The following is a 26,718-nucleotide window of genomic DNA, read 5'->3' as shown; positions in this document are numbered from 1 at the left end:
AGGACTAAGGGAGACGAATATGAATCCAACTCCTCAAACTTGGGACTGGTGCACGAATATGCATTTTTTTTTATCAGAAAAACATTCCTCACTCATTTCTTAGGGGTCTGAAATAATAGTCCCAAAGTAATAACAATAGCTGCTGTTTATTGAGTGTTTACTACGTACGAGATACAACAAGGTTTTTCCCAACTATTTCCTCATGAAAAGTTCAGACCTACAGCAAAGTTGAAGGAATTGTACAGCGGACACACATGGTTGCCACGTTGTTCCCACCAACGATACCCACCATTTACATTCTTGTCGCATTTGCATCCATCTGTTAGTCCATCTTTTATTTTCTACGCATTTGAAAGTTGCAGACATCAGTACATTACCACTAAACACTTCCCCCTGCATGCCATTCGGATTCTTTCTTTATATCTTTAAATACAGTGAAATGCACAAAACTTAAATGCTCATTTGCTGAGTTTTGACCATTTTTTACGGTCATGCAGCCCACACTCCTATCACAATATAGAACATTTCCACCACCCCAGAATGTTCTGTCTGCGTTTTCCCAGTTGCACCCTCCAAAACCTGCTGGGACACAGCCCAGACCACTTCACTTGGCATCCAAGGCCTTCCATACACACATCCCAGTCTTCTCTTCACACAGAGCTGCTCATTCCTTCCATCCCCTCCTCATCACCCCCTGGCTTCCCTGCCTCTGGGCCTTTGCACATGCAATCTCTGCTGTCTACAAAACCCTCTTCAGATTCTAAGGGTCAAAAGGTCAACAGCTGTAGGAAGCTTCCCCCAGCCCCTACACTTCCTCTGGCCCATCCAGAGACCCCTGGGGCCCGCAGTGAGGTGTTCTTTCTCCAGCGAACCAGCCATGTGCCCCACTCCTAGGCCAGCACAGGCATAGATGCCAGTGTAACAAATGAACAAGTGAATGAATGAATGAACTCATTTCTTGCTCTCCAATGGACTGAGTGCTCCCTGAGGCCTCCTTGCTTCCCACCCCACAGCCCCAACCCAGGCCCTACCTCCATGTTTAATCAATGCCACCTCCTCCCTGCGCCAACCCTGCCCGTCTGCTAATTCTGAGAGGCGGGGAAACATTTCTCTCTCCACCAAGGCCTGCTTTCAAGTCAAAACGGGAATAAACGTGCTTCGCCCCCGACTCCCCAAGGAGATGCCTCCTCCTTCCTCCCTGGAGGCAGTGGGGGCTCTGAAGCCAGGCATCTTTGCTATAGGTCCTGCCAAGCTCGGCTGATGTCACCCCTCACTTCTTCTGTGCCACTGGGCCAACCCCGCCTTGGAACTCAGTTTCCCCATCTGCAGTGCGTGCATTGATGGAAACATTAAGAGCACAGGCTCTGGAGCTGGCTGCTGGGCTTGGCTTCTGCTGCCGGTTCTTGCTGTTTCCTTGGTTGTAAGATGGTGATTGGAACCAGCCTGACCTGCAAAGCTCTGGGAACAGGGTCTTGCACACAGCTGGGCTCAGTGAGTGGCATTTGCATCCTTACCATCCTGGGTCCCACATGGCAGCAAGTCTGGAGGGCCATGAGGGCATGAGGAAGTAGCTTCAGCCCAGACCACCTCATTACCTCCTGTGCGGGCTGGAGGGGTTCTTGGAATGGGAAATAGGGACTCCAAGAGTCACACACTCCTGCGTTCCCACACCCACCTGCCCTTTCAGCCTCAACAGTCACTCTCCCCGGCCTCCATTGGGCCACCTGCAAAAAGGGCATAATCACACTTTCCCAGGAGGGTTTTGAGAATTACATCAGAAATGCGTGGAATGTCCCTGGAGCCTCGGATTTCCGTAAACAGCAGCCCCCTTTAGTTTCCCTTGATGAAAGCAGACACTGAGTAGGGGTAAGTTTTGCCCGGCCTGCTAGAAGCATAAACTTGTGACAATGACTTTCCTTCTCTGTGCCTCAGTCTGCACCCCTGTAAAATGGGGAAACTAGAAAGGACATTTCAAAATGATGCTACTCATCTGAGTAACTCAGCTCCTGGGTCTTCCCTGTTTAAAGTCTTTGTGGTTCGCCATTGCCTGGCACTTAGTGTGATAAAAATGCTTGTGATACAAATATATTACCATTTTAAATGGAATACAATGCAAAGAGGGCAACTGTTCCTTTCCCCACTCGTAAGAGGGCAGAAGCAATGCACACAATAGACTGTAGAGTGCGGTGCACACATGAATGTGGTGCCAGTCACCCAAGGCTCTGTGCCATTCTCAGTCCTCAGGCCAACCTGTCCCCTGGGTCCTTCCTGGCCGCCTTGAGAGGATTAGGGCAGCCCTGGAGCCGGGGAGATCACTTGGGCTTAGCTTCCAAAAGGCACCTTTGTCTGGAGCTGGAAGGACATAGTGGGGGACGGCTGGAAGGACACCCAGATTCCCTGGGAAGTGACTCACCCCCAAGGTACACAGGGGTGAGAGAGTCACACTGGGCTGCTGAGATTAGAAAACAGATCCAGACCCACCACCAACCCTCCACTCAGCCCCTGCCCCCCTGCCAAGAACTCTCAGCCCTCCAGGGCTGCAAGGGGCTTCCTTCAGTCTTGCTTGATTCCTCACCGTAAGGGCGGAGTTCAGAGACTGGGGTCCAGAGGCAGGGGTGGGTACTAGGTTCAAACCTTGACCTTGTCATTACCTAGCTGTGGGGCCTTGCGCATATCACTTAACTTCTCTATGCCTCAGTTTCCTCAACTGTATAATGAAGGTGAAGACAGTTCCTAGAAAGCAGGGCTGATTGAAGAAGCTGATGACATGACGTACCTAAAGCACTTAGAACAGCGTCTGGCACTTAGTAAGCGTGCAATAAATACAGCAAGAACTTTCTGGCATAGCAGTGAAAGCGCAGACTTTGAAATTCGAGTCAGAGGGGTCTGGTTCAAATCCTGCTTCTGCCACTTAGAAGCTGGCTGATTCCATTTCTCTGAGCTTCAGTTTCCTTGTATGTAGAACAGGGTGATAATACCCACCCATCCCGGGGGCTGTGAAGTTCAGTGCACTAAGGAATGTTAAGCATCCGACCTAGCGTCCAGCACACTGTAAGCGCTCATCAGAGGTCAACTGCTCTCACGTCTGCTCTCTGCAGCTGCAGGACTCACCATGATGAAGCAGACACTGTCCCTGACCTTGAGGAGCTCTTGGGCAAGTGGCAGAGTGAGACTGAGGCAGCGCCCAGTGTGGCCCATACAGTACCGGGCCCTGCCGCCACATGGGGAGGCACCGTCCTGTGTATGAAGAATGGCACGGGTTTGCCAGGTACGTTTGGAGGAGAGGGAATGTTCCAGGAAGAGGGAAGAGCCGTGCAAAGGCCTGGCTGCACCTTGTTACTTGTTTTTCAGGTGCCAGGCACTCTTCTCAGAACTTTACAAGGATTGTCTGGTTTCATCCCCAGATGACCCGTGAGTGAGTACTATAACAGTCCCACTTCGCAGATGAGGAGCCCGAGGCACAGAGACAGCTCTGCTCCCTCTGCATGCTCCAGGAGGAATCAGCTGAGGTCAGGTCACAGGCAGCCTTAAATGCCAAGCCTCGGAGCTTGGAGACTTTCCTGTTGGCACCAGGAATCCAGCCACTGCAGGGCTGTCAGTAACAGTGAGAGATGGTCAGAGGAGGTCAAGGATGGGCAGGACGGGAATGGGATGGAAGAGAGAAGGGTGGGAGTCAGGGAAGGGTGTTCCTTGTGAGAGATGAGGAGGGACAGCTGGAGCTGTGCATGGAGAGGAGATAGAATAATGCAACTGTAATAAGAGCTAACGGGAACTGGGGGCTTCTTATGGATGGGTCACCATCCTGAGTGCTGGTTTAATCCTCAAAGCCATAATAGAACATCCTCAAGTTACTGATGAAGAAACTGAGGCTCAAGGAGATGAAATGACTTGCCTGAAGCCACATGGCCAACCAGAAGCCAGGTTGGGATTTGAACATGGGCAGCTAACTCAAGCCATTGATTTAACCATGATGGGAATCAGTAGCACTGGAAGTGTCTGGAAATCAGACACAGGAAGATAAACCCGAGCATGTCACCCGGCACTGGCATGTAGCAGGCACCAATAAATGTAGGGTGGATGAATGAAAAGCAAGGAGGAGAAAAGGGAAAGAGGAAGGGAAGGAGGAAGGGAAGGAAGGAAGAAGGGAGGAAGATGGCTGGATGGATGGATGGACGGATGGATGGATGGATGGATGGACGGACGGATGGATGGCTAGCTGGTCGGCTGAATGAATGAGTGGTAGACAAACCTTCAGATGAGCTCCAAGTCTACCCTGCCTATCACCTAGCCTCAAATCCTCTGAGCCAGTGATCGAAACTTGGTTGGCACTTCTTCACTCAGGCCATCCATAAGTGCCAACTTGGGGGCATTTTTCACCAAAGAGGCCCATCTTGAGCAGTGGGAAGAGTGTGTGGGTCGGGGCCAGCCAAGCCCTGCTCTGGCTTCAGTCTCCCCATCTGCACCAAGGGCGTTTGGCACAGCTCGTCTGATGTGCAGCCAGTAGGGACCCCCTACCCCGACAGACCACAAGGCAAGAACAAGTCTCACCCATCCTTGCTTCCTGGGGTGCTAGTGCCTCTTCTCCCTGGAAAGCTCCTATTCTTCCTTCAAAATTCAGCTCAGATGTCACTCCTGATAAGCATCCCAAAGTCAGAAACAGAGAAAAACACAGACTCAGAGAGAGAGAGAGAGAGAGAGAAAGGTAAAAGTATTTAGAAAGAGAGAGAGAGATGGAGGTGGGAGGGAAGGGACAGAGGAAGGCAGAACAGGACACAGAGGCTGTCCAGGCCAACAAGGTCAGTTAGGGACTCAAAGCTACAATGTCAAGGCCCTGAGTCCCCTCACCTCCCAGAAGCTCCTACCTGGAGCTAAGGAGGGCACTGGAGGCAAAGGCCAAGGCAAGTCCTGTGTGACTGGGGAATAAACCAGCCAGGAGATACCGAGATAGAGGAGTCATTTATTGAAAGCTCAGGGCTTGCTACTGAGGTCCCAGAGCTCTCTCTGAGGCAATTCTATGATTACCCAGGCAGTTTCCACCTCAAACTTGGAGTAGTGCTGCAGGGCCAGAGGGCAATTTTACTGTCACCAACACCAGCTAGAGACTGGGAGGGAAATTGAGGCAGAGTGGACAGGTGGTCTCTAGTAGTCAACAGGGAGGGCTGGTGGCCATGTCTCAGCCTCAGGATGCCACGGTCAGCACAACAGCATTCTGTAAGGAAGAACCACTCTTGGTTACGCCCCTGAGTCTCTGCAATGCCCCATCCCTGCAGCCATCTTTACCCCCCTGCCCTGGGATTGGTGCTGTACCTGGAACACAGCAGGTACTCATTAAATGAATAAATTAATGATGAACAAATGACATCCAGTGTGGGACAGGCTCTGACTTGAGGACTTAATAGACTCAAGTTCAAGTGCCATTTCTGCTATTAATTTACTGTGTGATCTTGGGCCAGAAATCTGACCTAGTTCAGCCTTGGTCCTCATCTGAGAAATGGGTACAGAACTCTCTGCTCTGCTCCCCTCCTAGAGCTATTCCACCACCCAGAGTTGTGCTGGTTTGAAAAGGATTGTGAGGCCATATCAATATTCCACAAGAAAAAATGTCATGATCCATTGGTCATATCTGCTGCAGACACAAGATAAGGGAGAGACAGCATATGTATTTGTTGCTGTTGGACCAGGGGAACTGTGATTCTGTGAGTAAATCTTAGGTTCCATTCTAGAGGCCAGACATGTGTCTGAATCCAGTGGGAAAGAACTCCGTGATTGGTTGATGATGCCTGCCATGGGCAAGTAATGGAGGAGTGGTAGCACACACGTCATATATTCCTAAGTTAGGTAATTTGTAACTCACTGAGAAATTTAGAAAATGGGTCAGGGACAGACAAAAGGATGAAGCAAAGCATTCCCCTCATGAGTTCCAAGTAGGGCTTTCCAGAGACAAGCTTAAGGCCCATCTGCACCATATCTGCAGAGAAGACTCACCTCTATGATCTCCAGAACTGAACTGGAAAAACTGATGTTAAGAACCTTAGGCAGGGGAATTCCAACATCCAGGGCCACTGTGAAGAGAGAATCGTTGAAAACAAAGGTATGTTGGTGGGGAGGTCTTGGACTCTAGGGACCCTCGGACCCTGCTGACCCTATTCCATCACTTTCACTAGCCAGCCAGTTCTCTTCTCAGGGAATCAGCTTCTTATTGGCAAACTCCTACTTATCCTCCTACACCCAAACAAAACTGTCCCTATTCTGTATTGTGTCAGTGGTGCCCCTGTATCCAGCCTCCTAAAGGCTTCATCAATCCCTTACACACTCTGGGTCATCTATATTCTAAACATTTGTTTATATGATTATTTCCTACGAGACTGTGGGAGCTTAAGGCAGGACTGAGGTCAGATCAGCTCTTGAAGCCCATAGGCTGGCATGATGTAGGTGCTGATCAATGTTATTGAAATGGAAAAATTGGTGCCTCAGTATCTGCATCTTGCAGATGAGGACCGACCTCTCTCTGGCCTCAGTGCCCCCATCAGAACCATAAAGAGAGGCAACAGACTAGACAATCCCATATTTGGACACTCCACGTGTCCAAGAGAGCAAAAGCTGCCATACCGTTAAGCTTCGGTGCATACACTACCCGGACCACATGACTGAGCCATTCTTCTAAACGCGATTCCTGCAACAGAACACACAGGGCGGTGCAGGTGGTGCTCTGGGGTATGGCTTTGCAGGCAGCAGCACCCCCTTCCCAGAGAGAGAAACCCAGGGACCCAGCCGCCTCAGCCTCCCCCAAGCCTGAGGCCACAGCTCCTGGCAGGCACAGGGCACTTGGGGGTGGCCTGGGCTGTCCACCAGCGATCCCGAAAGAGATTCTGTGATTTAGGCTGGCTTTACCCCAGGGCCCATGAGCTTGGAAGAAGTGCTTTCCTGTAAGAGTCTGTGGGGCCTGGAGGTGGGCAGTGCCTAAGAAAGAGGGAAGGAAGTGTGCCCAGCTCCAGTCTGTGGGCTCTGACCTTAGATTCCTGTCAGTTTAGGGACTCCGAGAATGTTCTAGAAACTGAGCCCATGGTGAAATTCCAGAACCTCAGAACTCTGTAAGAAGCAGGAACCTCGGGGCTCTGTGACTTCTGAAATGGAACTTTCTGAGTTTGGGAAACTTATTACTTGGGTGAAGTTCCAGAATGATGGACCCTTGTGAGGTTCTAGATGTCCACAACTTTGTGAGGTGCCAAGACGGTGGAAGATCATGAGATTCACTTTCCTAAGACGATCACTGTTTCTCTCTCTCTCTCTCTCTCTTCCCACTGCCCCCACTGCTCCCCACTCTCTCTCTCTCTCCCCACTGCCCCCACCTCCCCCAACACACCCACACACGCCCTGATATTTGCCCACTCTGGCTTATTGGGGCAGAGCCCAATCCTGAGGTCAGCTCAGCCATACGGCCCATGACTCATGGCCACCCCCTTTCCACACCACACCTGAAGACTCTCACCACCTCCAAGCCCCTCACCCTCCCAGGAACTTATGTCAGAGGCATAGGTAAAGGAGGAGGCCACCTTGACACTGAGCCTGGTGGAGAGAAGAGAGATGCTGGGGCCCCCGCTACCCCCAACCACCCCTGTCCCACCCCCAGCCTGCCCCACCATAGCTCTCAGGATCAGGAAACAGGGTTACAGGCCCAACACTCTCCCTCTATCCAGCCTTGACTTGGAGATTCCGTTTTCCTACCTGTAAAATGGACCCAAAGGGACCTAACCTCCCTTCTGAGGCATCATGACCACCACCTCTGGCCTTGGCGCCTTTGCCTGACTCCCGGCTATTTGACCCTGGGCAGATGGCTGAACCCTTCAGAAGAGTGGCCCTCCCCCAGACTGAGCACTGGACAGAGAGTGCCTTGCATACAGCAGGTGCCCACTCAAGGCAGCAACTCACTGATGGATCATATCTGGCCCAAGTGCAGATTCAGGGCCATCTCTACTTCCTAAAAGGCGGACGCGTGAACTAGCATCAGGAAGTGGAGGTGCACCCAGGCAGCAGGCAAGGCCCTCTGTCAAAGTCGGCAATGAGGCAACAATGGAAGGCAGGGGCAGCAGTAGCCTGTTGTGGGGGTGCTAAGATGGAGTCAGAGGAGCAATGGGTGCCTGTGACACAGGACACCAGGTCTCAGTAATCTCCAGGAAAGTCCCTATTGCCAGGGGAGGGACAGACAGGCCGGGGCCCCGCCATGGTGACATCACTGAGGCCCAGACTGCAGACCTGCTCTAGGGACAGCCTGCTGTGTGAGCCTGGGCCAGCACAGTGCTTTGCAAACTATAAAGTACTGTCCATGTAGATGGTGCTTTGCAAACTGTAAAGTACTGTGCATGTGATGAAGGACCATCATCTTGGTCATTATGATTATCATGATGGATGCCTAGTTACCACGAGGCTGAGGAGAGTAGAGCAGTAAGAAGTCCACATGAATAACAACGCACTTCCTGACACTCAAGGCCGGTTGTCTCTTGGTTAGCCTCTGGGGCTGCTAACTCAGGAGTTTGGACTCCACATCCCGGCAGCAGCTTTATCTCCCAGAGGCAGGTTTTCAGCAGCAAGGGGTGCCGTGGAAGAAGCCCACTCGAGCCTGCTGCTCTGAGCCCCCAATTCCTTGTCTATAACATGGACTGACACTGTCTCCTCCCTGGCAGGTGCTGAAGGCAAAGAGGATGCTGGGAAAACACCTGGAACTTTGTTGATGCCCAAGAAATGGGAGGTGGATCCTGCCAGCCCCTAATTCTTGTTCCTAAAGACAAGAGCAAGATCCTGTCCCCAGGGTCCCACGTTACCGTTCCAGGCACAGGGAGATGTGCAGCTTGGTAGCCGAGGGAGTCAGCTGGGCACGTAGAGTCATGACCTGCATGGGCAAAGCAGGCAGAGGTCACCCGCAATCGGCAGAAGGAGCTTGAAGACAGGTCTGCCTCCATCCATCTGTTCGGTCTACTAACCTTACTGAGGCCCTACTGTGTGTCAGGGTCCTTGCTGAGCTCTGAGGAGGTAATTTGAAGGTTTTGCTCTTCTCTTGAACAGCAGAGAACCACAGTATTAAAATTGAGGGCAATTGGTATTGTAGGAGAGGAAGCTCTGGGGCTGCAGGGGCTTGGAGAGCCCCTCAAGCACGCCTGCTGTGCGGTGAGGGAAGGCCTCTCCAGTGAGGTAGCAGCTGAATCATGAAAGATGAGGAGCTAGTGGAGGGAAGGGGGAAATGGCACTCCAGGTGGTGGACCCAGCACAGACAAACCAGAGGCGGAGGACCTGGTAGACTTGAGTAGCTGAGGCTTAGGGGGCAAGGATGTGCAAGGCGAGGATGGGACAGGAGGACAATGAATGTCAGGCTCAGGTGTTTGGCCATGGGGAGCCAGGGCAGACGGTCCCGGGAGGGGCCTGCCTCCGTCCAGATGTGTGCAGAGGTGGGGTGGAGGAAGCCGACTGGAGAGGGAGGGTCAGAGGAAGCTGGAGCGTCATCAGGGAGATAGCTGGGCAGAGAGAGGCTGGGGAGATGGGGAGCAATGCCTGAGACCCCCAAGAAGCAGCGTGGGCGGCCCGAACAGGCCCAGGCAGACATGACGGGAGGGAGCAGGCAGGAACTGAGGCAGGGTCTTGGGGCTCAGCCCAGATGATGACAATGGTTGTTGGGGGGCTTCCTGTGCTGGGCTATGTGGGGCTCCCACCCTGAAATCGGGGGCGGCACCTCCACAGTCCTGGAGACGGTCAGCCCCATTCGGAACCCCAGTGCCAGACCCCCACCCACCCCTTGACCACTCACCGAGTTCAGCTCGAAGAGGGATTCAGGGGTCCCCTGAGGGACATAGAACAGCACATGGATGTTGGCTAGGAGGGAGACCAAGGCCTTCTTGTTGTTGAGTGTGACTGTGGGAGCTTCCTTCACCCGCAGGGACAGCAGGAGGTGCTGGTGCAGGGGCAACTTCCCCAGGGCCTAGAGAAATGCAGGGGCAGAACTCAGATGCCCCAGGACTACAGTCAGTCAGTCAGTCAGCAAACACTCACTGAGCACCTACCAGGCACCGGGCAACGTGCTGGGCAATGAGGTTGCAGCCTGAACAACACAGGCCTGGTCTCAGCCCCCACGAGGCTACACTCAGGGGTGGAGACACCAACCTGCGGGACTGCCACATCAGACTTCCGGTCTCACGCAGAGTCAGAATCCTCGCTGAGGCCACAGGCTCTGTGTCCTCCATCCCCCCTCCCCGCCTCTCCACTTCACCTGCTCCCCTCCCTGCATTCTCCCTCTAGACTCACTGGCCTCGTGGCTGCTCCTCCAGCTGCCAGGGATGCTCCCGGCAGGCCCCAGGGCCTTTGCACTTGCTGCTCCCTCTGCCTGGAAATATCTTCCCAGAGAACTGCAAAGTTCCCTCACTCAAGTGTTACCTCCTCAGCGAGGCCTTGCTGGTGGTGTCTAAAAGCACCAGCCAGCACTCCTAAGCCACCTTCACCACTCCATGCCTTCCACCTTCTGTTTCTGTTTTTGTTTATTTGTGCACTGTCTGTCACCTCCAGCAGAATGGCAACCCCTCAAGTGCAGAAGCTTTTGTCTCCTTTCACTGTTTGCCCTCTGTGCAGCCCCAGCTGCAGGTGTGCCCGTGTTCCATGGCAGGGCCTGTCACACAGTAGGTGCTCAGCGGATATTCGCTGACTGCCTAAATGAGTCACACGATCAGGAAATTCTGGGTCTCATGATTGCAACGTCATGAAACTAAGGAAATTACAGAACCACAGAAGCTTAGAACACATAATTACGTCCCTTGGGACGCTTACCTGCTGGAATTTGAGTCTAGGCTTCCTCAAGCCCAGAATCCCCAAGTGGCAGGATCATCAGGACCAGGAATGGCCTCATTCCACCCTCACATGCCACAGAATCTGAAGCCACATGGGGCTCTGAAGCTGCAAGGCCAGCAAATGGAGGCCAAAGGATTCAGCCTCCAGAGACTAGCCCTCCCCTGGAGGGGCAGGCCCCACTTGCTACATCTGGATACCCCTGCTTCAGTCATCTCTGCCTGCCCCATGTCCCTCTCCACTCCTGCCATCTGTAGGTTCTTCTGAATGTCTGACTCTAATTGCATCCCTTCCATGAGGCTCCTATGCCCTTTAGCCAGGGGACTCTGGAAAGCCGAGGCCCCCACCTCATTCATCCAGACTGCTTTGAATCACCACCTTCAAGGACTCAGAGTTTGTCCTCTGTACCCCCAAAACCAGCTTCCATTTCCATCCTCTCTGGTGAGAGCCCAGGCCCCCAGGCCTCTTTCCAACCTGTTTCAGAATCTGCTGTTATATAAGGACCCTGTAGTAGACATTTTAACTTCAGTACGAATTCCAGTTCTCACAGCTGGAAAGCGGCTGGTCCAGCCCCAATTGAAGGATGGGAAAGCTGAGGCCAGACCTTGAAGTCATGTATTCATGTCCACTAGGGAGACCCACCTGACCCTCTCCCTTTTCTTTCCTCTCCAAGACCAGTACCCTGAGTCTTTTTTCTGGGGACATTGAAGACTAAGGTCAGGATGAAGTAAGCCAATTGGAGGAAGGGAGCTCAGTAACCTGAAAAGAATTTTGCCCTTGTGTGCTACAGAAACAATTTCCATAGGATAAATGCCCAGTTGATTTCTGGGGCAGTCAAACGCTAATCCTTTACTCTCTAAGCAAAATCTGCTATCAGGAAAGGATGCTGTGTTCGTCATTCACACTTTAGTGTGAATTTGGACTCAATTGTTCAATTGCAGTTGCCTGGAGAGCTGTATTGAGAAAGATTCTGGAGCCCATTCATGGTCATCAGGAAAAAGCTACAATGATCAAAACCCATGAGAGGGTCACTCACCTCAGGGAGCAAAGCTGCCAGGTCTGTAGTTGTCAGTGGGACATCGCTGGGAACCTGGACCCCCAATGGGAGAGAAAGTTGGTGAGCACAGAGACAGAACGGGAATCCCTCGGCACACACAGAGCAGTTTTGTTCACCACTCTTCCCCCTACCCTGTCAATTTCATACACATATCACTGCAAACACTCAAGTTTGTTCTAACAGCTAGCAATTATTGAGCATTTACTGCATGCTAGGCAGAAGCTAGGGGCTCTGCACACCTTTGCGCATTTCACCTTTACAACAGCTCAAAGAGGTGAGTGCTGCCATTGCCCCCATTTAACAGATGGAGACACTGAGGCTCTTCACACAATTGGTAAGTGGTGACACCAGGATTTGAACACAGGCAGGCTAACTTCAGAACCTTTTACTAACTCTGCCAGGGCTCATGATCTAAAGACCCAGAGATCTGACCCCAGATCTTTTTGCCTTTTACCCAAATAGTATTTTCAAAAACTATGAATTCGTCTCTAGTATTTATAAATCAGGAAGTTGTATGTAAATTTTTCAGTTTCTGGCTAAAGAGTTGGAAAATCTGGTCACGCTGAACCTGTACCTCCTCCCCTTGCGTCAGCTGAGTGGCAATTACCTGAGAAATGGGGCACAGGGCCGCCAGTTCACTACAGTCCCATCAGGCTGCTAATTGATGATGGCCCAGCCTCCGGGGGCCCTGATGTTTGAGACCCCCCTGCCCTGAACTACACATGCCCACTTCTCACAACAACCCTGTTCACACAGGATAAGCATACACGCAGCACCAGGACGAGGCCTCTGACATTCCTCTCTCTTGCCATGATGCTCATATGCACACACCCAATGCTTCTATACACACACCCACGTCCGCAGGCCGCTCAGACAGGCACGTTCTTACACTCAGAGTCTCTGCCTGGCTATGACTGCCCCCATCCCCCAACTAGAAGACACCTTCCCCGCAGCTCAGGGTCCTGTTCCAGCCTCCCAGAGGCCTTCAGAGTGCTGTCTGGACCTCACTTGCAAGAAGTGAGTGACCAACCCCTGCTTCCTTGGGCCTGAGCTACAAGTGGGGAGCCCAGGCTGAGACCAAAATAAATGCCTCTGGGTGGGGCCTCTGGGGTCTGGGCTTTCCAGGATGTGAGAGGGGCCAGAATGGACAGAATGGAAGTTGGGAGGTACTAGAAGCTACAGAACAAAAGTTCAGGTAACTCTTGGTACAATCCAACCCGAGTCTCTTTCTTTCTTTCTTTCTTTCTTTTTCTTTCTTTCTTTCTTTCTTTCTTTCTTTCTTTCTTTCTTTCTTTCTTTCTTTCTTTCTTTCTTTCTTTCTTTCTTTCTTTCTTTCTTTCTTTCTCTTTCTTTCTTTCTTTCTTTCTTCTCTTCCTTTCTTTCCTTCCTTCCTTCCTTTTTCTTTCTTCCTTTCTTCCTTTTTCTTCTTTCTTTCTTTTTTTCTCTTCCTTCCTTTCTTTCTTTCTTCCTTCCTTCCTTTTTTTCTTTCCTTCTCTTTCTTTCTTTCTTTCTTTCTTTCTTTCTTTCTTTCTTTCTTTCTTTCTTCTTTCTTTCTTTCTTTCTTTCTTTCTTCTTTTTTTTTTTCTGAGACAAGGTCTCATTCTGTGACCCAGACTGGAATGCAGTGGCACAAGCACAGCTCACTTCAGCCTTGACCTCCCAGGCTCACGTGATCCCCCCACCTCAGCCTCGCAAGTAACTGGGACCACAGGCATGCACCACCGTGCCTGGCTAATATTTGTATTTTGTGTAGAGATGGGGTGTCTCCTGGGCTCAAGTGATCCTCCCCCTATCAGCCTCCGGAAGTGCTGGGATTACAGGCATGAGCCACCCTGCCTAGTTTTCTTTTCTTCCACTCAAATCTGCTCTTGGCCCACTCAAATCTGCTCTTGAGAAAGCAGTGGAAATGTTAGTGGTTCACACTTTAGTGCTTAGACTGTAGAAAGGCTCATCTGATACAGGGACGGAAAGTGGGCTTCATTCCATATGCCAGTCCTGACCAATTGAAAGTGACCTCCTGGAGTGCCAAGTTGAGAAGGATTCAGAGGTCCCAGTCACGTTTAACCAGGTAGAGGACCACGATCGATTAGCAACGTCTCCCTTAAGTACAGGAGTGGACAATAGCAGTGTACACACTCTAAACGTGTTCAACTCCCTTTTATTATAGAGAAGAGGGCTCAGCAGGGCTGATCAGCGCGTAGGTCAGCACTAGCAATGCCAAGGCACAGCAGGGCAGGGACCCCCCCATCCCATCCCCCAGGCACCACACTCACCAGCTCAGGGGTGATATCCATGTCGAGGGCACCGTTGGTCTGCAGGAGTCCAAACATGGTGTTGAAGAGGTACAGTGGCACTGTCACCTGGGATGTGTGGTCCTCCTTGGGGGGCACCTGGGCTGGGGCAGGGGACTTGGGGAAGTCAATGATGTCACCAGCTACACTCTTCATGATAGGCTGCAGGGGCAGGAAACAGGGCCGAGGAGGGTCTTGAGGTGCTCACCCACCCCCCTGAACCCGACATCCCCTATCTAGCCTCCCCCAGCAGCAGGAGAGGCCCCTCTGGTTACTCACGTTGATGTCCAGTTCTATGTACTGGTTGGAGATGAGAGGCAGTGTGGCCAGAGAGAATTCCAGGGACCCAAGAGCCCCAAGGGGCACCAAGCCTGCATGGGAAAGGGAGGGGTGAGAACGACCCCATAAGCCCGATTCCCAATCCTAATAGCCCCTATTTCCATTTACTGATGTCTGCTGAGTGCCTAGCACTCTGCTAAGCATTCACTTGGCCACGACTTCATCCCCATTTTACAGATGTGGAAATTGAGGTTCAGACAGGGGAAGTCACCAGGCCAAGGCCACACAGTCACAGCATTCAAAACCAGGATTCCTGTTTTCCAGAGTTGGTGCCACTAACACACTGCCACCCTGCCTGTCTTACATAACACCACCTACAGAGACATACCGGCCCCAAGTTTTCTATTCTTTTCCTGGTTGTGCCTTTTTATATTTTCCCAAACCCATTTTATGAACACCGAAGGCACTAGTGTCTCCATGAGGCACAGAGAGACTGGGGTCTGCTGGGGCTGCGGGGCCTTGGGTTCCTTACTTGAGCTCTCTGGGCCTCGGTCATCTAGTCTGATCAGGTAGTCATCATATCTTCCCCCTGTTTCTGACAGTGCCAAGCACACACTAGGTGCTCAATAAATGTTGGTCTGCAGCACCCAACATAGAGCGAACCGATGGTTCTGGGTCTGCAGTCCCTGCTAGGCGGCCTCAGCCCAGGCCTCCTCCATGAGGCTCCTCAAAGGGGCAGCCTGTCAGTGTGAGGAGGAACTGAAGGACCCCGAGATCCTGCCCCTTTCGGCTCCCCTTAGTACCCTACCCCATTGGGGTCGTACAGAGAGGGGTAGAAGGGGCAAAGAGGAGGGCGTTGCGCCCTAACTTACCCAGCACAGCCCCCAGGAGCTCATTCACCACGCCCAGCACACTGTCCACCACGGGGCACAGCTGTGTCAGAGAGACGGATGTTACAGGGCAAAGAAGAGCTCGCTGCGAGGACAGCTGCACGTTCTTTAAATGCTTTGCTATCTGGTGCTACGTGGTGCTGGGGACCAAGGCAGAAGGCAGAGACAGACAGGAGATACACAGGTGGGAGGCAGGGGAGGGGCTGGAGCTTGAGGTGTCAGAGGGTTGAGTGGGCCCCCAAGCTGTCTTTCCTTGGTTACAAGAGCCCCATTAGAAAACCCCCAAAGGTGGCTGGGGGACCATGGGAGACACATTTCAGAGGCTGGTTTGGGCATGCGGACAAGGCCTTCATCTGAGGAGGCAAAAGTGGCTTTGGTTCCCCGTAAAGTCACAGGCCATCCCCTGCCATCCTATGTGGGCACTGGGAAGCCTAGGATCAAGACCCCACAGCGGGGCACCTCCTCGCCTCCACCCAGAGAGTCAGGCCTGGATCTGGGGTGTCCATCCAGCATATCACCACGTGTTTACTCCTAAGTCCTGTGCTAGGAGAACAGGGAGCAAGCGGTTTGACTTTCAGAATCCGAGTCTGGGAATCACAGAGCCTGAGTCCCATAGCCCACTGGAGTGGGAGCCTCAGAGAGGACCATTCCAGCCCTTCATCCTCCAGCTGAGGCCAGAGAAGAAGGTGACCTGTCCAAGGTCACAGCTGCTTTCAGAGAAACAAAAGAGGGCTGTTGCATGTCAAGTGGGGGCCCCGAACTCCAGAACTTCTGAGGTCAGGCAAGTCACAGAAATGAGAGGAGACGAGAGGGACTCTGCTGGGGGTGGAGAAAGCAAACCCTCTGGGCACCAGACGGGAGGTACCAGAGGTACTTCCCACTTACAGGAGGGAGGTATTTGGCAGCCAGGCTGACCGATTGCACAATAGAAGCCACAAATCTGGACTGTTACGAGAAATCTTCAATGCTGAATGTGGGCAATGAATGCTCATTTTCAAAACCTCTTTGTGTCACACAAAACCTAGCTGCTGGCCAACTGCCCCAGAGACTAAGTTAGGGGCTGCAATTGAAGTGCACCCTCACGCCCTGGGGGAAACCTGCCTGACATGGTCCTGCCTAGGGGCCCCTCCTCCTGCTAAGCTTCTTTTCCAAACTGGCTTCCTCAAGCCCAGGGCAGTTTTGCCAACCCTAGGCTCCCATTCCTCTGCCGCCCCCACCGGCGTTCACAAGTACGCACAGGGAGAGCCAGCCAGGCGGTGGGGCCAGGAGGCCTGACTGCCCTTTGCTGTGTATGTGGCCCTCCCTCTCCCTCGGTGATATGGGGCTTGGGCCAGACCAGCTCTCTCGGGTGTGGAAACCAGGATGGTCTGGGGCAGGCCATGGACAGACATCCTTTAATCTTCATATGTTTATATATGATGTATGAATATAGGTACATGTTTTTCTAGACATGATTGCCAAACACAGGGCTCAGTTTAAAACCATCAAGTGATTCAATTTGCATTTCAAGCTAATTTAAAGAAAAACATAAAGTAAGTACTAATACAAATGGCAGAAACAGAGCAGGGGGTAAGAAGGAGCCTCCGATTTGGGAGCAGGGGACCCAGGCCACCTGGAGCCACACACTCGGGCTTGAGGATCTGAAAGGATCGTGTCATCCACCCCCAGACTAGCAGGCGCGCCAGGAAGGCCGGTCAGCAGACCCGGATGGGATTACCTGGTGGGTGTGGAAGGGAAGTACAGCCTAATCCCGCCTGGCACCCAACTTTACCCAAAACTGGGGGAGAAAGAGGCCCAGTCCAGGGAGAGGGCATGCTGGCCCGCGGCCCCCACACTCACCAGTCCCGGAAGCACCTTGAAAAGCATCTGTTCCACGACTCCAAAGAGTGGCGTGGGCAGCAGTCTGAGCAGAGGGAGACACGTGTGGGTGCGGCTGCCAGGTGGACGGTTCCGCCTGGATGACACGGTCGGGGGTACACTAGGGGCTCTGGATTTCTCCTGTCTCTTCTCTTGGGGATGGGGTTGGCTGAGGCTTTGGAGACCTGAGTTAAATCCTGGCTCCACCTCCCCAGGGGACCCAGGGAATGGCTTCATTTTCCCCAACTGTGCAGTGCCCACCTTAGAGAGTTGCTGCTGCCTGGGTTATGGGAGTGTGTATGTGGCTGGTGTACAATCTGTGCTTGACAAATGTCTGTCTCCTTTGTCCCTCTAATATTTGTAAACAAGAGACACTCAGGCCTAGGACAATGATTGCTATTGAGCTCCCTGAGTGCAGGTTCAAGTATTTGTTAGATTAATAAATGAATGAATGAATGACACCTGAGGATAAGTGCATGTAGATGGGCTCAGGTCTGTTTGGAGACCATGGGGGTGCAGGGTGGCAACCACAGAGCCCCAACCACAGGACACCAACACTGTCCTGGGCTCCACTCCTCCCCAGGCCCCCTCTATCCCGGAGGAGCAGGACAGAACCACTGGAATTTAAGGAGCCCAAAGCCCTTGCCTGGAATCCCATTCTTAGGGCCCTTGTGGAGACAGGAGCAAGCTGTTAGCTAACGCAGAACTGCCTGATGACCCCTCACTGCTCAGAGTTACCCAACAAAGATGGGGCAGGAGCTGGGATTGGGCCTGGAAGGTGGACACAGAACAGTAGACACAAGTGGGAGGCAGCTGTGGCCTGGCTCAGAGTGCTGACAGAGGCCTTGGACCCAGCCAGAGAGCAGTCCCTCTCCACCCCCGCCAGATCTGTGCGTGTGATCCTGGGCAAGGAGACCTCTGGGCCTCCATGGTCCCATGAAAGTGATGATTCAGAGGCCAGGCATGGTGGCTCACACCTGTAATCCCAGCACTTTGTGAGGCCAACGCGGGCGGATCACTTGAGGTCAGGAGTTCAAGACCAGCCTGGCCAACATAGTGAAACTTGCCGTCTCTATTAAAAATACAAAAATTAGCATGGTGGCGGGCGCCTGTAATCCCAGCTGCTCAGGAGGCTGAGGCAGAAGAATAGCATGAACCCGGGAGGCACAGGTTGCAGTGAGCCGAGATGGCACCACTGCACTCCAGCCCGGGTGACAGAGTGAGACTCCTTCTCAAAAAAAAAAAAAAAAAAAAATTGTGATGATTCAACAAGGTGTACGGAGGGCCACCTGATTCAACAAGGTGTAGGGAGGGCCACCTGGCCAGCCCCTGGGAAGAGATGACGTCATAGCGCCTTCCGAATAATCAAATCCAGCTCCACATGTACAGATAGGGACACGAAGGCCCAGAATGGGGAGATGGGGAGTGGGTCTTCCTGGGGTCACACAGCAAGTCAGAGGCAGAGTTGGGCCTCTCATGTGCTGAGAGCAGGGGTTGAAATCCCGCAGATGGAGGGATCCCAGCAGACCCTGGGCCCGTTCTGGAGGAGAGGGGACGGCAGGATCCGGTGAACCAGAATAGGGGAATGCCCAGGAGTGGGTGGCGCAAGCTATGGATTAAGCCGAAGTCCCTGTCGGTGATGGGACTCAATCTGTCGGTCTGTGGAGCGGGTTGAAACCAGTGGGCGGGGCAGGCAGGGGTAGGATGAGTTCAGGTCCACGCAGCTGGCAGCTCCAGGGAGACCCGGGAGACGCCCAGATGAGTGCGAGATGATCCCGAGCGGGTGAGCGGGTCGGGGTTGCAGGCTGGAGCCTACAGACTCACCCCGAGAACAGGCTGATGTGGCCCAGGAGCGTGCTGCAGCGCTTGAGGATAAGGATGGGCGTGCCCCGCGAGCTCACACCCAGTGCCACCCGCGACGTCACGTTCACCTCGGCAGCCAGCTGCAGAAGGCCCCCAAGGGGGCTGCAAGAAAGAACGCTGGGAGCTTGGCCAGGCAACCAGGCCCAATCCTTGGCCCCACCCACCGGGGTCGGCTGGGTCCTGAGCAGAGGCGGGTTGAGGGTGGCCCTGCCAGTGCCCTAGGCACCGCATCCCCTTCTCAGCCTCCGCCTCCCAGCCCCATTTTGCACTTCCCTGTGCCCTCTTCCCCCACCCTCTCCGGTGAGCCTGGGCAGTGGGGTTCGGGTCTGGAGGAAGAGGGAAATGGAAGTCCCTGGGGAAGGGCAATGGCATAGGATCCAGGGGGGAAACAGTAGGATTGAGAGTCCCTTGGGGAGGAAATAGGGTGAAAGGAAATGGGGGATAAGGGGGAGGGAGTTGGGGGACAGCAGAGTAGGAGTCTCCAACAGGGCAGGGGGTGGAAGCAGGACGGTAGAGGTCCCCAGGACACACTCACCCAGAGCAATGCATGCCCACTTTGGTGTGCAGGTTCAGCTGCACCCCAAACCCCGGCAGCAGCTTCAGCGACTCCTTCGGCAGCGTGAGCTCCTCAATCTTCAGATTGGGATGGGAGTCAGGGAGAGGGCTGCCCACTCCCAGACACCCCCAGTGCCTCCACCATCCCAGACCAGGCGGCGCCCAGAGTGGCTCTTGGTGGTGTTCCCTATCTCACCTCAAACCCACAGAGCCAGCTGTGAGCCCTTGGCCCATCACTTAATCTCTCTGGGCCTCAGTCTTCTTATCTGTAAAGTGGGGCGATACTAGTTCCTACCTCGTAGATGTGTTGCAAAGACAAGTGAGATAATTCGAGTGCAGAACCTGGTACAGTGTGTGCTCAACAAATGTCCTATCATCATCACCGCTGGAGGCTCGAGGAATTAAAGCTTTTCCCCACTCCATCCCCACAGTCTCAGCCTTGGTTTGGTTTCTGGCCTTGACATTGCGCCCCACTGTACCCCCACACACTCACAAATGCAACCCACGTGGGTTCTGAGACACGGCCCCTCACAAGTCATTACTCTCTGTCTTCTGGGTCTTTGCCCAGGCTGTTCCCTCTGTCTGAAACACCCTTCCCTTGACCCTCCTTCCACTCTGCATCCCTCTTCAGCTTGCTGACTCCTCCCAGTTCACATGCACTCCTCCAGGAAGCCTTCCATCCTGGTTTTCTGCCTCAGGCAGATGCCCTCTGAGCACCTGTCCCACCCTGCCTGGGCTGCCTCCATCACTGCCCTGAGCCCATGGGATCTTCACTGTCAGACTCCACCACCTATGAGAAGCTCTTCGAGGCATGAACAATGCCAGGTTCATGTCTGAGACTCCAGCCTCACTGAGAAGGCAAATTTCACAGGGGAGGGAGAGTGAATATTGTATCAATAATAATAATAATAATAATAATACTATCTATCCAGCACTTACTGTGTGCCCGGCTCTCTTTCAGCTGCTTGGCACAGATTGACTCACTGTCCTGGCAACCACCCCATGAGTAGCTGCTAATACTGCAGCCAGTAAAAGGCAGATGGTTCAAACCCCAGCTCTGCCACTAGCTGACTGGATGGGCTTGGGTGAGTCACAGTGCTGCTGTGCCTCAGTTTCCCCATCTGTAAAATGGGGACATTGACAACACCTACCACAGAATGACACACAGCAAACCTCAAGCAACATCAGCATTTACCAGCCCGCTTTCCGGACATTATGTTCCGTTTAGGGAAGTGAACACCCATCCACTCCCAGCACCCCATTGCCTCCTGTCCAGTGACTCTTCTCCATACGCTGGGCTTCAGCCTTGCCTGGGCCCTGTCGTTTGACCTTCCTCTAATTCACCCACCAGCCACAGACTGGTTTCCACTGGACTTGACCAGGCAGTGTGGGCTGCGATGAAACACACAGACACATTCCCCTCTCCTCCCCTAGCTGGATGAGCTTGGGCAGGTCACTTCACTGCCGGGAGCCTCTTATCTCCTCAGCTGTTAAATGCAGTTCATAATAGTCCTACCTTTGGGCTCAGTGAGATGATTCATTTACAATGCACAGTGCTAGACACACAGAAAAGCCTGAATAGGTGGTCATTGAGTTAGCACATATTAGGTATAATGTGATGCTCTTCATTCATTCATTCAAAAACACTTTTTGAGCCTGGGCACAGTGGCTCACACCTGTAATCCCAGCACTTTGGGAGGCCGAGGCGGGCAGATCATCTGAAGTCAGGAGTTCAAGACCACCCTGGCCTACATGGTGTAACTCCATCTCTACTAAAACCACAAAAATTACCCAGTCATGGTGGTGGGCGCCTGTAATCCCCGCTACTCGGGAGGCTGAGGCAGGAGAATCACTTGAACCTGGGAAGCGGAGGTTGCAGTGAGCCAAGATCACGCCACTGCACTCCAGCCTGGGCAACAAAGCAAGACTCTGTCTCAAAAAAAAAACAAAAAACTTTTTGAGCATCCACTGTGTCCCTATTTATGATCCCAGGGACACAGTGGCAAACAAGTCAGACAAAAATCCTACCCCTCCTATAATCTAGCAAAGGAGACATAAAACAAACCTGTAAAATGTATGATGGGGATAAGAAAGGGCTAATCAGTGCAGACCTTTTTTGAGCGGACATCTGGAGGAGGTGAGAAAGGGAGCCATGCAGATAGCTAGATTAGCCCAGAGAGACTAAGCAACTTGCCCAAGGTCACACAGTGAGTAACTAGTGTTGACCCAGAGCTGGACCCTCAACCACAGTGGCCTTCTGCTGTTCTTGTCCTGCCAGGCATGCAGTAGAGTCATCATTTTTAGACCTGGATCACGACCCTCCCACACCACCCTCACTGCCTATCAGACAAAATAAAAAGAGTCAATCTCTCCTCAATTCCCGGAAACAAAGCCAAGTCTTCCTGTAGCGCGTGCAGCAGGTGGGACTCACCCAGAGAGCTCCTCCACAACGCCAAAAACCCCTCCGTGGCCCAGCAAGCCGCCTCCTCCAAGCAGCCCTCCTGAGCCCAGGAGGCCCTGGTTCACGACTGTGACCGATCCCAGCACATTCTGCAGAATGGGCCCCCCAACCAGTGAGTTCTGGATGGCTGCAGAGAGAGGGGAAGTAGGAAGGTACTAGAAACTGCACCCTCACCCCCAGGACCATGGCAGCTGCCTCCTTCCTCTGAGATTGAGTAGGCTTCTTTTTTAAAACGGAATTAACCCAGCGGTTACACTCAACTGGTGGAACCCACTAAGCCATAACAGCCTCTTACTCCCGCTACAGGGCCTGTGGCCACCCTCCCTGCCTGGCACATGGGAGGTATCCAGTGTTTGGAGAATGAATTAGCAAATCTCATGACAATCCCTTCATTTTACCAGTAGGGAAACTAAGGCTCAGAGAAGGGCAGAGACTTGCCCAAAGTCACACAGCAAATTGGGTTGGGGTCAATAGTGTAACTTGGGCTCCTGATCCTGGACTGCCCTGCAGCACTGTAAGGGAGGGCAAAGAAGGGGGAGCTTGTAGCCACCAGGGCTCAATTGAGCTGGAGGAGATGGTCCCTGCTCCTCTCTTGGGCACTCCAGGCCTGACTCAGTGCAGATTGTGGGAAGGGCAGGATGGAGGAACAGCCCTGTAGAAGTAGGGGCAGGCCAGGGGCCTCCCTGAAGCATTTCCTGCTCATGACCCATCTACTCCATCCCTGAGACTGTCACCACGGGCCACTGGGCTCTGTAGTACCAAATGCCAAGTACAGTTCCTCTACCCTAGTAATGTGAGGCAGACACTGGCCCAGCTAGCGCCCTCCTCTCGACCTTCTCAATCTCACCCTGTCCCTGTCCCTGAGCCACACGCAGTCCCCACACAGCCTCAGCCCATATCACCCAGTCCACCTCCCAGAAGAGGGAATTCATCACCCATTCCAGCCTGCAAGGGAAACGTTCACTCCTGCACAGCTACTCCCAGGAGAATGTGCTCTCTAAGCAGCTGGGAATCACAGCCTGCTCTTATCTGCTCTTAAAACAGATGCTCTAAGCACATAGATTGAGTCGTTGACATTGCCGCAGCCCCCTCACAGACTGCCCACCTGGGGCTCACCTTTGCCAAGTTCATCCTTGTCAATCCGAGCGAGCGTGCCCACCGTCTCTAGCAGCCCCTGGCATGGAGTCGCCAGGCCCCAGAGCAGAAGCAAGGACCACAGGCCCAGCATGGCTGGCTGCACGCCTGTAAGGAGCAGAAGCAGGAACTCTGAGACCCTCGTCCTGCTCCAGCCTTTCCCCTCTCTGTTCCCATTGTCAGCCTTCCTCCTCCCTGCCCACCTGGCACAGCCCAAATCCAGCTTCACTCCCAGGAAAGCCTTCTCCTTCCAAACGTAAGCAGGGCCAACACGCAGGTGGCACGGTGCAGCTGCCAATGCACTCAAATCTCCAAGGCACTTTCCAAGCCTCTCCCTCATTGGGTTCCATTTCTCAGATGGGAAAACTGAGACCGAAAGGGATAGGAGACTAGACCAAAGCCACAGAACTAATCAGAGACACAGTCAGAATTCAAGCCTGAGTCCATCTGACAGAAAAGTCTTAGTCCTCAGTGGCCCAGTGAGCCTGGCCGGGTGTCTGGAGTGACAGCTGTAGACAGAGGGGCTTCCCCTTCAGGACGGCAGGATGAGAGCTTTGTTTCCAGGACCTGCTTCCCACTGGCTCATGAGGCTGTTTCAGAAGGTCTAGCTGATTGGGGACACCCAACACTTAGACTTAACATGTCCTGTCTTTCTCTTTCCCCCACCTCCATCCCAAATCTTGTTGAAGAAGGGAATGGGGTGGCCGGTGGGGGCATGGCTAATCTGCTAAGTTCAGAGAGTGGGATTTTTCTTTAAGGAGTTCCTTATTTGCCCACCCAATCACATATCCATCTATGCCCACCCGTCACTCCTGCTTAAACCCTTCAGTGGCTCCCCACTGCCCTGGGTTGAAACCCAGGCTTCTTGCCATTACCACAAAATCCCTGCCTGCCTCTTTGACCTCCTTGAGCTTAAACATGCCAGGCCCCTTCCCACCCCAGGGCCTTTGCACATGCGGTTCCTTGTTAGGAAGTTTCCTCCCCTGTTCTTTGCATGGCTGACTCCTTATCATTCAGGTTCCAGATAAACATTGTGTCCCTGGAGAGGCCTCCCTCCTTCACTTTGTCTAAAGAAATCCATCTGTCACTAAACATCACCCAGAATATTTATTTTAAGGTGCTGATCTCCATTTGCAGTTTTGCATCTGTTTGTGTCCTCGTTTCTCTTCCCTGTAAACTCCATGAAGGCAGGGACCTCGTCTAAGGCCTCTGTGCGTGGTTGTGTGTCAGAAGGGGGTCCCTGCTGAGGAGGCAGCAGATAGAAATTCAGCAGCATGTCACTGGCCGGGAGAAACATGGGCGCTCCTGGAACTCTCTCCATACACAGGGATCACAGCCCACCCCTCCGGCTATGAATGTATACAAGTCTTTGCCTCTCTCTCGGCCCCAGATCTGGAACATGGTTTTTCTCTTCACCCACCCTCTTGGTACCCTCCTAGGGTGAGTTCCTCCTCAGGTGAGCTCTTTCCATGCCCATCAGTCATACGGGAGGGCAGAAGGTGGTGGGGTCAATGGCTGGGCAGCAGGACGAGCCCAGGGCTGCCTCAAGCTGTCTTACCCTTGCTCCTGCAGCTCCACAAGCAGTGGATGGGGGCTCCCGGCCTCCTGTCGGTTCCTCCACCCACCCGAGCTGAGGGGTGGCCCTTATATGCCCACACGGCTCTGAGGACACAAAGGGGCCACGGCCGCCAGAAACCCATCAATATGTCATGTCAGAAGCAAATTGCGGTTTTCCCCGAGGGCCTGGGCTAAGCCTTCCTGCTTAGAGGAGAGTAAGGGGACTGGGGTCGGTGCCCAGGAGTGGGAGTGAAGGCTTGGGGACTGCACAGGCAGCCACCTCCCTCAGAGCCAGGGGTGAGGTGTGGGGCCCTGCCACCTACCCGTTCAGCCATCTCTTGGGCTCCCTCGAAGGCTCCCCAAGAGCCATTCCAGTGGCACAGAATCCACCCTGCCTACCCCCCACCCTTCCTCAGCCAGCAAAGGCCTAGGGAGGGAAGGAAGGGACCTCAAGCTGCTGGGTCTTCTACCCTCCACCACCCCCACCCCAGGCCTCACATGGAGAGGGCTGCGTTCCTGGAGACAGGGACTCTGGGCACACTTGGGGGAGGGGCGTGAACTCCACCCCCACCTACCAAGGCTCGGTATCCCCAGAATTCCAGAGCTTTGTCCCCTTTCCGAGGCTGGTCCAGATGACAGCAACGAGAAATGCACGCTTTCATTCAGTCCACTGCAGGCGTTTGTGAGGCACCCACTGTCTGCTAGATGTTGGGGAGATCGCAGTAAATAAAAGAAACAAACTCCGCTGCCCGAAGGAGCCAGGATTCCATTCCAGTGGAAATGCAATGCAATTTAAAACTTTCTCGTAGTCACATTCTTTGAAAGGTAAAAAGAAACAGGTGAAATTAATTATAATAGTCTAGTGTATTTACCCCCATCAAATCCAAAATATTCTCTTTTGACATATAACCAACAGAAACTTATGAATGGGGTTTACTCTCTTTTTCTCATGCTAAGTTTTCAAAATTTGCTTACAGCACACCAAGATTTGGACTTGTCACATTTCAGGCAATCGCCTTGTGTGGCTATTGGCTGTCGTGTTGGACAGCACAGCTCTGAAAGGGACAAATAAGCACATAATACAGTAAGTTGGGGCCAGGCGCAGTGGCTCACGCCTGTAATCCCAGCACTTTGGGAGGCCAAGGCGGGTGGATCACCTGAGGTCGGGAGTTTGAGACCAGCCTGGCCAACATGGTGAAACTCCGTCTCTACAAAAAATATAAAAATTAGCTGGGCGTGGTGGTGGTTGCCTGTAGTCCCAGCTATTTGGGAGGCTGAGGCAGGAGAATGGTGTGAACCCGGGAGGTGGAGCTTGCAGTGAGCCAAGATCGCACCACTGCACTCCAGCCTGGGTGACAGTGCAAGACTCCATCTCAAAAAAAAAATATATATATATAAAAGTAGGCATAGTGGTGCACACTTTTAATCCCACCTACATGGGAGGCTGAGGCAGGAGAATCGCTTGAACCTGGAGGCGGAGGTTGTAACAAGCCAAGATTGCCTCACTGCACTCCACCCTGGGCGACAGAGTGAGACTCCATCTCAGAAAAAATACGGTAAGTTAGAAGCTAACGACAAAAATAAAGCAGGGAAGTGGCTCAGGAGTGTGGGGAGTGGGTGCCATTTTCAATAGGGCGGTCAGGAAGGCCTCGTATTGGATCAGGGGTGACTTTTGACCCGAAGGAGAAGAGGGAAGGAGTCAGATGGCTGTCTGGAAAGAGCCTGCTGACCAGAGGGACCCCCACACAAAGGCCTAGGGTGGTGTTCCAGGAACAGCAGTGGGGCCATGTGACTGGAGGGGGGTAACAGAAAAGGGGCCAACGATGTGTGATGAGGCCTTGGAACCTACTGTATGGATTTACTGACTTTGGCTTTCGTTGGCAATTCCTCTGAAGGCACCAGCTCAGGCATCCCTTCCTCCAGGAAGCCTTCATGAGCCCCAAGCTGCAT

General features: G+C 53.1%; 1 protein-coding gene across 1 annotated transcript; it reads right to left on the bottom strand.

Moving 5' to 3' along the window:
* Positions 1-4,937: 4,937 nt before the first annotated feature.
* On the bottom strand, positions 4,938-26,718 carry BPIFB3 (BPI fold containing family B member 3). Its single transcript, XM_065521816.1, has 17 exons — positions 26,618-26,718; positions 24,770-24,873; positions 23,194-23,319; positions 22,048-22,204; positions 19,597-19,725; positions 19,023-19,163; positions 17,181-17,244; positions 15,324-15,384; positions 14,452-14,543; positions 14,155-14,334; positions 11,861-11,914; positions 9,797-9,967; positions 8,820-8,887; positions 7,524-7,566; positions 6,610-6,673; positions 5,986-6,062; positions 4,938-5,209 (listed from the first exon to the last, which is right to left on the bottom strand). Exons 1-17 carry the CDS (start codon positions 26,716-26,718, stop codon positions 5,180-5,182), a joined length of 1,662 nt encoding a protein of 553 aa, XP_065377888.1. The 3' UTR covers positions 4,938-5,179.

Source organism: Macaca fascicularis, chromosome 10, assembly GCF_037993035.2.
Source record: "Macaca fascicularis isolate 582-1 chromosome 10, T2T-MFA8v1.1".
Classification (NCBI taxonomy): Eukaryota; Metazoa; Chordata; class Mammalia; order Primates; family Cercopithecidae; genus Macaca; species Macaca fascicularis.
This window is presented reverse-complemented; position numbering and strand designations above follow the sequence as displayed.